The sequence below is a fragment of the Geotrypetes seraphini genome, chromosome 2, assembly GCF_902459505.1.
Source record: "Geotrypetes seraphini chromosome 2, aGeoSer1.1, whole genome shotgun sequence".
Lineage (NCBI taxonomy): Eukaryota > Metazoa > Chordata > Amphibia > Gymnophiona > Dermophiidae > Geotrypetes > Geotrypetes seraphini.
The window spans coordinates 10,347,744-10,361,371 of NC_047085.1; the positions used below are offsets into that span (position 1 = coordinate 10,347,744).

At 44.4% G+C, this 13,628-nt stretch overlaps 1 protein-coding gene across 2 annotated transcripts in view; it reads right to left on the bottom strand.

Annotated features, from left to right (window-relative positions):
- Window positions 1–13,628, bottom strand: part of TONSL (tonsoku like, DNA repair protein) — a 176,383-nt gene that overhangs the window by 41,214 nt on the left and 121,541 nt on the right. Inside the window, exons 18-19 of one of the 2 annotated variants that reach the window (XM_033933925.1) lie at window positions 11,199–11,293; window positions 6,870–7,023 (exon numbers count right to left, since the gene is read on the bottom strand). In XM_033933925.1, coding sequence (XP_033789816.1) covers window positions 6,870–7,023; window positions 11,199–11,293 — 249 coding nt within the window. Of the gene's footprint in view, window positions 1–6,869; window positions 7,027–11,198; window positions 11,294–13,628 lie in introns of both variants that reach the window. The other variant, XM_033933924.1, reaches the window with a different exon arrangement.

Here is a 13,628-nt window from a genome sequence, read left to right on the forward strand (position 1 = left end):
AGGCTTCTATGATGACAACAGGCCCCGCCAGGGCGAACTCGAAAAAAGAAAGAAATCAAGAGAATTATATATATATATATTTTTTTTAGAGAAACAAGCAACAAGCAAAAATTACGCGAGCGGGAAGGCAAGAAAAAAGTTTTCAACAGCCGTTAAAAAAACGCATCTTCTTAGCTCCGCGGAAGCTAAGAAACTGGGGACCGCGCGCCTCTGTCGGGCGGGAAGGCACTCGCGCATGCGCGGTGCGGCCTAACTAGAACTTTCTAAGTTCTTAGAGTACAATCACTCTAAAATTGTCCGTACCGGGGCTCCGTCGGTGCCGTCACCCATCAGTTAAGAATATGCTGCCTGCTTGTCCTGGGATAAAAATTTCATTGTGGCTTTATTGAAACTATTCAATTTGTATTGTGGATTAATTTATTGCATCACAAGAGTTATTACACTTTACAAGCAGGGCTCCTATGATGATGTTCAGCTGAAAACTTTGTGTTTTCACCTTGACTTGTTTAAGCTATTAAATGGGTCTTTCCGATCCATTCTATAGAGCTTATCACCTCACACTGAGGGTCCTGTTTTCACTATTTATTAGTTAATATTTAATTATTTTCCTTATAGTGCATTTGAGTGTGAAGCGCAAGGGAACTTTTGTCCCACTCCTGCATTCCCTTATAGCAACTTTTCTGATGTGCTATATTTGGGGGTTATTGAAATTACATTATAAGGGGAGCAGCAGAGCTGAGGCAACATGGGAACTATTATACATATGTGATCATACAAGCCTTTAGGCCTTTCCAGAAAGTTCTAAAATATTTATTTAATAATTTATATACCGCATAAAACTATGCGGTTAACACATTGGTTACATACAAAACAGGATGTCCATTTGGCATCCTCCTTATGATACTAAGGACCTCTTCTATTAAATTGCGCTGAAAGCACAGTTACTTACCGTAACAGGTGTTATCCAGGGACAGCAGGCAGATATTCTTGACTGATGGGTGACGGCACCGACGGAGCCCCGGTACGGACAATTTTAGAGTGATTGCACTCTAAGAACTTAGAAAGTTCTAGCTAGGCCGCACCGCGCGTGCACGAGTGCCTTCCCGCCCGACAGAGGCGCACGGTCCCCAGTTAAGATAAGCCAGCTAAGAAGCCAACCCGGGGAGGTGGGAGGGACGCAAGAATATCTGCCTGCTGTCCCTGGATAACACCTGTTACGGTAAGTAACTGTGCTTTATCCCAGGACAAGCAGGCAGCATATTCTTGACTGATGGGTGACCTCCAAGCTAACAAAAAGAGGGATGGAGGGAAGGTTGGCCATTAAGAAAACAAATTTTGTAAAACAGATTGGCCGAAGTGTCCATCCCGTCTGGAGAATGCATCCAGACAATAGTGAGATGTGAAAGTATGAACTGAGGACCAAGTAGCAGCCTTGCAGATTTCCTCAATAGGAGTGGAACGGAGGAAAGCTACAGACGCTGCCATAGCTCTAACTTTGTGGCCCGTGACAGAACCTTCCAGTGTCAGGCCCGACTGAGCATAACAGAATGAAACGCAAGCAGCAAGCCAATTGGATAGGGTGCGTTTAGATACAGGATGACCCAACTTGTTAGGATCAAAAGACAAAAACAGTTGAGGAGATGATCTGTGAGGTTTAGTGCGTTCGAGATAGTAAGCCAAAGCACGTTTACAGTCCAAGGTATGCAAAGCCTGTTCACCTGGATGAGAATGAGGCTTTGGAAAAAATACAGGTAGGACAATGGACTGATTAAGATGAAAGTCAGACACAACCTTAGGGAGAAACTTGGGGTGTGTACGTAGAACCACCTTATCATGGTGAAAAACTGTGAAAGGTGGATCGGCCACTAGTGCATGCAACTCACTGACCCTCCTGGCAGAAGTGAGAGCTATCAGGAAGACCACTTTCCAAGTGAGAAATTGAAATGTGCTGTGGCCAAAGGTTCAAAAGGAGGCTTCATTAAAGCGGAAAGAACCACATTGAGATCCCAAACCACAGGAGGGGGCTTGAGAGGTGGTTTTACATTGAAAAGGCCCCTCATGAATCTAGAAACCAGAGGATGAGCCGAGAGGGGTTTTCCATGAACTGGCTCATGAAAGGCAGCAATGGCACTAAGATGAACTCTGATAGAAGTAGATTTAAGGCCAGAGTCAGACAAGGAAAGAAGATAGTCCAACACCAGTCCCACTGCTAGAGACATGGGATTATGGTGATGTAAGAGGCACCAGGAAGAAAACCGAGATCACTTCTGTTGATAACAGTGAAGCGTGGCCGGTTTTCTGGAAGCATCAATGATAGAACGGACAGGCTGAGAAAGGAATGAATGAGCCGAAGTCAGCCCGAGAGAAACCAAGCTGTCAGGTGCAGAGACTGTAAGTTGGGATGCAGTAGGGACTGTTGATGCTGAGTAAGCAGAGAAGGAAACAGTGGAAGAGGCATGGGTTCCCTGCAACTGAGTTGAAGTAGAAGGGAGAACCAATGTTGCCTGGGCCACCGTGGAGCGATAAGAATCATGGTGGCTCGTTCCCTCTTGAGCTTGAACAATGTCCGCAGCAGGAGCGGTAGAGGGGGAAATGCATATAGGAAGAGATTGGTCCAATCCAGGAGAAATGCATCAGGTGCTAGACGGTGAGGAGAGTAGAGTCTGGAGCAAAACAGGGGCAGCTGATGATTGTGAGGAGCTGCAAAAAGGTCCACTTGAGGAGTGCCCCATTGAGCGAAAATGGACTGGAGAGTCAAGGGGTCGAGAGTCCATTCGTGAGGTTGGAGAATTCTGCTGAGATTGTCTGCTAAGGAATTCTGCTCCCCTTGAATGTAGACAGCCTTCAGGAATAAATGACGAGCTGTCGCCCAAGACCAAATCCGTTGGGCTTCCTGACACAACAGGCGAGAGCCCGTCCCTCCCTGTTTGTTGATGTAGTACATTGCAACTTGATTGTCTGTGCAAATAAGTAGTACTTGAGGAAAGAGAAGATGTTGAAACGCCTTGAGGGCATAAAACATTGCTCGGAGTTCCAGGAAATTGATGTGGTGTTTCTTTTCCTGGGCAGTCCAAAACCCCTGAGTTTGGAACTCGTTCAAGTGAGCTCCCCAGGCATAGGGGGAGGAATCTGTGGTGATGACTAGTTGAAGAGGAGGTAGATGGAACAGTAGACATCTGGATAGATTTGAAGATGTCAACAACCAAAGAAGCGACTGTCGAAGAGACGAGGTCACAGATATGTGTTGTGAGCAAGGATCCGTCGCTTGTGATCACTGGTTCGCTAGGGTCCATTGAGGAGTACGCAGGTGGAGACGTGCGAAGGGGGTGACATGTACTGTCGAAGCCATTTGCCCCAATAGCACCATCATGTGATTCGCAGAAATGGTAATCTGTTGAAACACCTGTCGACAGAGATGAAGGATGGTCTGAAGGCGGTTGGATGGAAGAAACGCCCGCATCAGAACAGTGTCCAGAATGGCTCCAATGAATTGAAGTCGCTGGGTTGGAATGAGGTGCGACTTGGGTAGATTGATTTTGAAACCCAACAGCCGAAGAAAGTGAATGGTCTGGTTGGTGGCAAGCAGAACCGCCTGAGGAGAGTGAGCTTTGATCAGCCAGTCGTCCAAGTAAGGGAAGACTTGAAAATTGTGAGAGCGGAGATAGGCCGCTACTACAGTCAGGCACTTGGTGACTACCCTGGGAGAGGAGGCCAGACCGAAGGGTAGCACCTTGTACTGATAATGGGTTTGATTGATGAGAAAGCGCAGATATTGCCTGGACGTCAGATGGATAGGAATATGTGTGTAAGTCTCTTTTAGATCGAGGGAGCATAGCCAGTCGCCCTGAGAGATGAGAGGGTAGAGGGTGGCAAGAGAGAGCATTTTGAACTTCTCCTTGACCAAGCATTTGTTGAGATCTCTGAGATCTAATATAGGTCTGAGGTCTCCGGTCTTTTTGGGAACTAGAAAGTACCGGGAGTAAAATCCCTGACCTCTCTGATCTTGAGAACTTCTTCGATGGCATTGAGAAGGAGGGACAGAGACTTGTTGGAAGCAGACTCTTTTGGCAGGCCTAACGGCGGAGGAGTCTGAAAATTGAGGGAGTAGCCGTGGGCTATGATAGAGAGCACCCACTGGTCGGTGGTGATCACTTCCCATCGAGTTAGAAAAATGTTTAGTCGACCACCTATAGGTTACGGAAGAGGACATGAGGGAGGAAGACTGGCAATGCCCTGGAGAAGCGAGTCAAAAGGACTGAGTCAGTTTAGGCTGAGCAACAGGCTTCATGGCAGGCGGCTGTTGTTGGCGAGCCTGTTGTTGTTGCTGCCTTTGCCTCCGAGGCTGAGGAGGATGAGGCTGAATCGGTCGAGCAGAAAAACGCCTCCGATAGGACGTCTGCTGCCTGAAAGGACGAGGAGGAGGGGGTTTCTTCTTGTTTTTCAATAAAGTATCCCACCTCGTCTCATGAGCAGAAAGCTTCTGAGTGGTGGTATCCAGAGATTCACCAAACAGCTCATTCCCCAGGCAGGGAGCATTGGCAAGGCGGTCCTGGTGGTTCACATCAAGGTCTGAGACGCGAAGCCACGCCAATCGTCTCATCGCTACAGCCATAGCAGTAGCTCGGGAGGTCAGTTCAAAAGTGTCAAGAATGGAATGGACCATAAACTTCCTGAGTTGCAAGAGACTGGCAGTGCATTGTTGAAAAGCAGAAAGCTTGCGGTCAGGAATATATTTCTGAAAAGTGGCCATCTGCTGGATAAGATGTTTCAGGTAAAAGGAAAAGTGATAGTTACCTGAACGGTTGGCCAACATAGCACTTTGGTAAAGTCGTTTACCAAATTTATCCATGGCCTTGCCTTCTCTGCCAGGAGGGACAGAGGCATATACACTAGAGCCTGCAGATTTTTTGAGGGTTGACTCCACCAGCAAAGATTCATGTGGAAGCTGAGGTTTGTCAAACCCTGGGATAGGAATAACTTTATAAAGTGATTCTAACTTCCTTGGAGCTCCTGGAATTGTGAGAGGAGTTTCCAAATTTTTATAAAAAGTTTCCCTTAATATATCATGATGGGGTAACTTTAAAAATTCTTTGGGAGGTTGTTCAAAGTCCAAAGCCTCCAAGAATGCTTTTGACTTCTTAGAATCAGATTCCAAGGGAAGAGAAAGGGTGTCTGACATTTCCCGAAGAAATTTGGTGAAGGAAGAGTGCTCTGGCTTACTAGCAGGATCCTGCACCGATGGGTCAGCCTCATCCGATGAAAAATCCTCCTCGGTACCGAGGGGATCATCAGAGTCATCCCATAAATCAGGGTCCCATACCGATGGGAGACGGCCCTGAGACAAAGGGGTAGAGGATGCCTGGTTTTGCGTACCGATTTGCCTGAACGCATCGACACCGTACCCGGTGACTGTAAAACGGGACGGGTGTCAGAGAGCGGTACCGGATCAGAGGCCGAGTGAGCCGTACGTCGAAGAGACTTTGGCTCTGCCGATAAGACAGGCATAGAAATGGAAGAGGCAGATTTAAGCGGTGCCGATAATGTCGATGCCGACAACATAGGCTGGTCGACTATCGGTACCGCAGGCTCAGTGGGTACCGACACCGGAAGGTTCGGAGTTAGCAGAGCCGGGAGCAGGTGTTGCAATTGCTCCTTAAGCTGGACCTGAAGGATGGATGCTATACGCTCATCCAGAGACGGTCCCGATGGCACCGGTACCGCTTTTTTTCTTGCTCGGTACCTGCGGTGCCGCTCGACGCTAAGGCGAAGTCGATGCCGATGAAGAGGCAGTGACTTCTATGGGAGCGGAGCGTTTGCGGGGCCGGCGCACAGTCTGCAGAACTTGGCTCACTGCTTGTTCGACTGGCGGGCCAAGAACAGAAGGGGATGGCTTCTTAGCCGGCTTACCTGAAGGGTGCGACACCGAAGAGACCTCTTGCGGTGTCGAAACCACCGGTGCCGATTTGGAGGAAGTTGTTGGAGTCGACGCCAGTGGAACTTCCATAGCGGCACCGAAAAGAATCCGCTGCTGAATTTGGCGGTTCTTCAAAGTTCTCTTTTGAAGAGAACTACAGCGGGGGCATGTTTCTGCCCTATGGTCCGGACCCAAACACTGAAGGCACCACTTGTGCGGGTCCGATAAAGAAATAGGGCGTGCACACCGCTGACACTTCTTAAAACCCGGAGAAGGGGGCATGAAGGGAAAAACGGCAGTAGCAAAATCGAAGCCCGAGGCTTCGATGGTGCCAACAGGCCCCGCCGGGGCCGACCGAAGAAATTCGAAAAAAAAAAAATAGACTTTTTTTTTTTTTTTTTTAGGAAAAGAAGAAAAAGTGAATAAATTCACGAGAAAAATTACGCGAGCGGGAAGGCGAAAAAAGAGAGTCCAACAGCCGTTGGAAACACGCATCTTCTTAGCTCCGCGAAAACTAAGAAACTGGGGACCGCGCACCTCTGTCGGGCGGGAAGGCACTCGCGCACGCGCGGTGCGGCCTAGCTAGAACTTTCTAAGTTCTTAGAGTGCAATCACTCTAAAATTGTCTGTACCGGGGCTCCGTCGGTGCCGTCACCCATCAGTCAAGAATATCTGCCTGCTTGTCCTGGGATAATGGCCCGCGCTGCTCCCAATGCTCATAGAGTTCCTATGAGCGTTGGGAGCAGCGCAGCCCATTCAGCGTGCCTCTCTGTGCTAAAAACTGCTAGCCCAATTTAATAGAAGAGGGGGTAACTAAACCTGCTTGTCTTCACAGATAGACTTTTCCCAATATAGAGTCCTACCAGTTGAGAAATATGGTTGTAAGGTCATTTTCCTTGAGAAGCATGCATCCCTCCTGGTATCCAGATCAAAATATGTACAGATGAGGCATTACCTCTTCATTGTTCTGCAGTACATGCAGGATGGGGTCCTGGGGTGCCAGTAGTGCCCCCTCCTTCTTCAGTGTCAGGTGGGGTAGCAGCCCGCACATCTGGTAATAACGCTGGGATGCCTGCTCAGCCAACCAGGACACAGGCCGCGTTTCACTGCTGCTGAAACCAGAGACATCACTAAGCACTTTGCACAAAGAGGAATCGGATCAAGCTAGGCCTAAATTTCCAAGCAATACCACAGAGTTAAACCACATCTCAACCCACAGAGTAAGTAGGTCCATGCATCAAGTTTCCCCATGTAAGTTCTAGTTGTACCTTACCACAAAACAGTTCAAAGTGAGATTACAAACGCAAAACATACAATGGATTACCCAGTTTTAATAGACGTAAAAAAAACAAAAAAAAACCCAACAACCCAACACATCAATAATAAAGGGCTCCTTTTACTAAGCTGTGATAGCGTTTTTAGCGCACGCTAAACCCACGCTACGCAGCTAGAACTAACGCCAGCTCAATGCTAGCGTTAGCGTCTAGCGAGCGGCAATTTAGCGTGCACTAGCTTTGTAAAAGGAGCCCAAAATAATTCCTACAAGAAAATAAATTCAAAAGACAAATATCTGTTTAGCATAAACTTAACAAATGCACAACAAAGAGAATTAACAAGACAATTCATTCAAAGTCAAATAGTTCTGAAACAACTAGGTTTTCTGAACTCTTTGAAAAGCCAGATAAACCTTTCCATTCCCTATATTTGGCGAATCATTCCACTCACCAGTAGTGCTAAAACAAAGGTGTTTGTTGTATTTTTTTTTTTTTTAATCAAATGTACCCTTGTTTTTTTCCTTCAAAAATGTTAAATTTCATTATTTACCAATAGTAAGTGTTCTCCAAGAACAGCAGAATACATATTTTCACATATGGGTGCAGAACAGCTCTCTAGCGTCAGAATTTCGAAAGCACTCACAGCACGTGTCAGCATACCTTCACATATGCTGCTATTGCCTGGAACCTAGCCGGTCAAGTAAATAGAATTCCACTCTTTGGGGAGGAAGGTAAGTACATGAGAATCTCTTTCCTGTTGTCCTCTGAACATCAGGCACAGGTAAGTGTTTTCTCAGAAGACACCCAAAGCCCCTGCTTCAGAGGCTTACATGTCTAAGACCACTGTCCTACAGGAATCCCAGGATCCAGCACAGCTCTAAAACACTTACTCTTCAGGTTCATAGAGGCTGCTGATGTTGTCCCCAGTTGACGTCTAGACCTGACCCATATTCAAGGTCTGTGTGTACTGCTGTAAAAAAGGCACAAGCTATATAATGTTATTTCCCCATATATAGGCCGCGACCTATCTATGGGTTTTGCAAGCTGGCCCAATGGGTGCAGCCTTGCATATTTGGGGCGGCCTATGCAGCATTTTAAAATCATCCCCCCACCCATCCATACCCCCCTCGCTGGCGGCAGCCTCCTTGAATCATGCCGCCAGCGCTGCAGAGCAGGAGCAATTATTTTGTCTGCAGGCCAGCCCCACCTCCTTCAAACCACGCCACCAGTGTTGCAGAGCAGTAGCGATCTTTGCGTCTGCAGGCTGGCCCCACACTGCTTCCTGAATGGCTTTGCCATCAGTTCTCGCGGGATCCGTGAGAACTGACGGCAAAGCCATTCAGGAAGCAGCACGGGGCCGGCCTGCAGACGCAAAGATCGCTCCTGCTCTGCAACACAGTGGGCGCGATTCGAGGAGGCCGCCACCAGCGAGGGAGGGCGGGGGGATGATTTTAAAATGCTATATAGGCAGCCCAGTTACTGGTAGATAAGTCGCGGTTACTAAAATGGGGCAGCTTATCTAGTTTATTATTAAGTTCAGGTTTATTAGGTTTTTATATACCGATTATCAAGGTTATCTAAGCGGTTTTACAATCAGGTCCTCAAGCACTTTCCCTCTCTGTCCCGGAGGGCTCACAATCTATCTAACGTACCTGGGGCTATGGAGGACTGAGTGACTTGCCCAGGGTCACAAGGAGCAGCACGGGGTTTGAACCCACAACCCCAGGGTGCTGAGGCTGTAACTCCATCCACTGCGCCACACACTCCTCATCTACCAGTTTTTAAACTCATATAGGCATTTTTGGCAGCCTATATGTGGGGAAATACAGTATACAGCTTTGACTTCCAAGCCTCAGTACTTTGGAAGCTGCGAATGCTGCCATATCACTAACCCAAGTACCACCTCAAATCAGTCCCTAAGGAGCTAAAAGTACTATTAGGGTAGGTTTACATTATATCCTTGCCCATGGCAGGGGAGGATAGGGGAAAACCCTCAGAACAAAGTGAAGACTAGCATTTCTCAGAATGCATCTGTGCTGGTGTGGGGGAAATGGAAAAATTGTTATGATCCTGAGGGGGTACACAGATGAAAGATAGAATGCCTGGAGACAGGAATATTTCATTTTTGTGAACAGCAGCTTCATGGATTCATGGGCTTTTGTATTTTATACTGTGGCCTAGTGGTTAATTAAGCGGCCTGAGAACCAGGGGAACTAGGTTCAATTCCCACTGCACCTCCTTGCGGAAATTAAGAACCATAAAAAAATAGTTTGATCCTTTATCATTCAGACTATTGGTGCAGGCATTAGTTTTATCTATTTTAGACTATTGTAACATCAACTATTTTGGAGTACCCAAAAAAATTCTAAGGAAATTAAGGATAATTCAGAATACAGCTGTTCAATTGATTTTTGGTTTAAAAAATGACGACCATTTTGCGGGTCTGGGGACCCGTAGTATGATTTTAATACCTCGCCGGGTTAGACTGCTTTGAATGATGTGGGGTTGGCAGCCCCAGGGTGTCCTTTCCTATGCTTGGCCTATTTATTAGGTTGTTTTGTTGTTTTTTAAAAAAATTATTTTTCCTTTCCATTTTCTTTGATGCTTGTATGTCTGTTTATTTGGTTTTTGTTTCTTAGGTGTTTTGATTTGGGGTGTGGGGTCTTGGGGGGGGGGAGGTCATACGCATTGTCTTTTGGGGCTCATCAGAGACCAGGGCCTTGAATGGTATAATTTACTTTGGTATAGGTCTGACCTCCTCAATTCGGGGGGTTGGGATATTTGCTCTTTTTGGTTCTTGAGCTGCTGTTTTACTCTTTAGTATGTATTCACCACGTTTTTCTGCATTCTTTCTTATTGGCCTCTATTGGCTGCTACTTCTGGATTTGCTTGTTTCACTTTTGTAGTGAGGGATAGGGATCAGGGGTGCGGGGTTGAGTGCTAGGTGGGGGGATCTTGGGATTGGGGGTTCCGTGTTGTATGCTTTCTTGAACTACTGTATCTCCAGTTGTTGTACTTGTTTTTTCTGGCTTGTTCAATAAAAAATGGTTTCAACTAAAAAACAAACGACCATATTAGTATATATTATCGTTTACTTCATTGGCTGCCTTTGGAGGCAAATTTTCCTGTATCAGATTTAAGCTGATATCGGGATTGTCTCCAGCTTACCTTTTTCCTCATTTTGTGTTGCATAGACCATCAAGAGAAACTAGAAACTTCTACTTATTTGCTTATCTAAAAATTAATGGGTATAGGTATAAGACCTTCTTGGATAGGACCCTAGCAACAATCTGGGTTAGGTAAATGTATTCAGCAAGCTATGTTACCCTATTGCAGTTTACGGAAATTAATTAAGACCACTTTGTCCGATAAGTTTATTACTTAATGAGAGTTTTATTATTGAAATTCTATTTTACAAATATTTGCATTTTTTACTGTATTATTGTATTTCGCTGATTGTAAACCGCTTAGAACTTTTGGTTATGGCGGTATAAAAGAATAAAGTTATTATTATTAATCCTCCATTGACCCAGGCACAAAATAAGGACCTGTTTTGATTGCAACCTCCAAAAGAGAGTATCAAAATCCCAGCCCTTTTCCCCTTTGAGTTTATTGCCATGGAATCTTTTATTATTACAAGTTCTAAACATTCTAGAAAATCGCATCCACTGTTTTCATTTCCCTCAGTTAAGGGATGTAAATACAAGAAATTTCAGGAACAACTGCTATCCTTTCAGGCAGCCTCATTGGCTTGGGATTTAACTCATATATTTACATTTCCAATTTCGTACCAACAATTTCATCGTGCCTTATAAACGTATCTTTTCAGGGAATCTTTTGGAAGTTAGAATTTGGATCGTTATTCATTTATATTACTAATTTTTGTGAACCACATAGAACTTAATGGTATTTGCGGTATACAAGTGAGTTTTATGTTATGTTATGTTACGTTATATTTATTTATTTTTAGGCAACACAAATGTATAAAATCAGAGCCAACATGTCAGTACCTTGGGAGTATAGGGATGAGGAAGACTTCATCCTGAACTCGGACCCGGATTCTGATGGTAGGAGGGACAGCTGGGTTCGTTACCATATCAGGACGCTATAAAGAGACGGAGAGAGAAGGGAAATGAGAATGTGTGACAGACAAATGAATAAACAGACAAAAGGGGGATCTCCATCAATATAAGAAGGATGTCTGGACATGTCACTACTGCCCCAAAACTAAATTCAGGGAGGATACTAGTTAAAGACACTTCTAAGGACAAATCACAGGTTTCTGGTTTTGTTTTGTTTTAGCCCAAGGGCATAGGCTCTGATCACTGCTCGCCTGGGTAAAAAAAAATGTGCTTTTTTATGCCACATGTACTTTTAGATATGGACTATAGAGGCAGTCTTGGGGGCAGGAAGAGGAAGGGGGATTGAATTACATGTGTACTTTTGTACTGAAAATTATAAATAAAGCAGGCAATCACTGCTGCAAAATTTGTAGGTAAACTTGCCTGCATAGTTTGCAATGAGGCACCTAGTTTTGATTTACGTGCAAGAAATCAGCTTCAAACCATTTTACCAAAATAAGTTGCCTGTTTAAAAAAATGCACATCCTTTAGGCAGCTGAAAAGTCATGCAGAAAGTTCCACAATGTACGTGCTTTCAAGCCACGTTAAGAAGAGAAGAGGTGTTCTAAAAGAAAGCAAATATACCGGTAAACGCAGGCAGCCATTTTCAGGTCTTCACATACCCCTTCCCAGGAAAAAATGTTCCTGTAGAACAATGGTCTCAAATTCAAACCCTTTGGAGGGCCGCATTTTGGATTTGTAGGTACTTGGGGGCCTCAGAAATAATAGTTAATGTCTTATTAAAGAAATGACAATTTTGCATGAGATAAAATGGCTATGTCTTAATAATAATATTGTAATTTATAGCTAAAGAGACATAGGATCAAGAAACTGTTTTATTTTACTTTTGTGATTATGATAAACATACTGAGGGCCTCAAAATAGTTCCTGGCGGGCCACATGTGGTCCCCGGGCCGTGAGTTTGAGACCACTCCTGTAGAAGGAGACGTTAGGTTTTACCTGATGATTTTCTTTCATTTAGTCCCACTAAACCAGTTCAGTGGATTATGTCCACTGGGCAGCCGATGGAGACAAATAAAATAGTTGTGTGATTTGCCCCTTAAGGGTACTGTGTGGCCAGTGATAGTCCTTTGACAAAGATTCCTCTCCCCTTCCCTTTTTTTAATCGTTACATGTACAATATACCTGGTAAGAAACAAAATTGGCAAAAGACTTTTTTTTAATTCCTACTCTCAGAACAGGCGCCTGTGTCTATATTCATTAACAAATAACGATAGTATATATTATCATCAATACTATCTTGAAAGTTAGTATAAAAAAGTTTTTTTCACAGACACATTTATATCTTTTTATACTAAAGTAAATAAAATTTAATAAGACTTAGGGCTCCTTTTATCAAGGTGCGCTAGCGGGGTTAGCGCGTCGGACATTTCATCACGCGCTAACCCCCGCGGCAAGCCAAAAAACTAACGCCTCGTCAATGGAGGTGCTAGCAACTAGCGCGGCAGGTGATAAAAGGAGCCCTTAATGATGTATGGGGCGGACTCATTTAGACAGTAGTCTGGTGCTTGTCACCTATGAGTCGTCAGCCCGGGGTAAGACTGTGGAATGATTATCTGAGGTCTTAATATTATTATCACAACAAAGAAAAATGGGGAGATCCAATGATCCACAGTGAAAACAGTCCACCGATGAAAACAAAAACAAAAACTGTGGATACAGATGTTCTGGAGATAATTTATTAAACACTGACATATAAAAACATGAAAATTCAATTTAAAAAGTACAATGATAAAAAATACAGTGATAAAAATCCAACTGGACCCTACACGGTCCATGTTTCGGCGAACACGCCTTTCTCAGGGGTCCAATGGTTTGCAACCTCACATATAAAGAATTGGACTGAAAACAGTCTATTGTCTTTAAACCTGTGAGCAAAGAACACCGCAGACAAGATGAAGTAGCAAAAAAAAAAAAAATGCTTAGCACATTTTTTTACACTTTTTTTTTATTGTTACTTCAACTTGTCTGCGGTGTTCTTTGCTCACATGTTTAAAGACAATAGACTGTTTTCAGTCCAATTCTTTATATGTGAAGTTGCAAACCACTGGACCCCTGAGGAAGGCATGCTCGCCGAAACAAGGACCGTGTAGGGTCCGTTTGGATTTTTACTACTGTATTTTTTATCATTGTACTTTTTTAATTGAATTTTCATAGTTTTATATGTCAGTGTTTAATAAATTATCTCCAGAACATCTGTATCCACAGTTTTTTTGTTTTCATATATTATTATCATCATTTGTTAATGAATATAGACACAGGTGCCTGTTCCAAGAGTAGGAATTAAAAAAGTCTTTT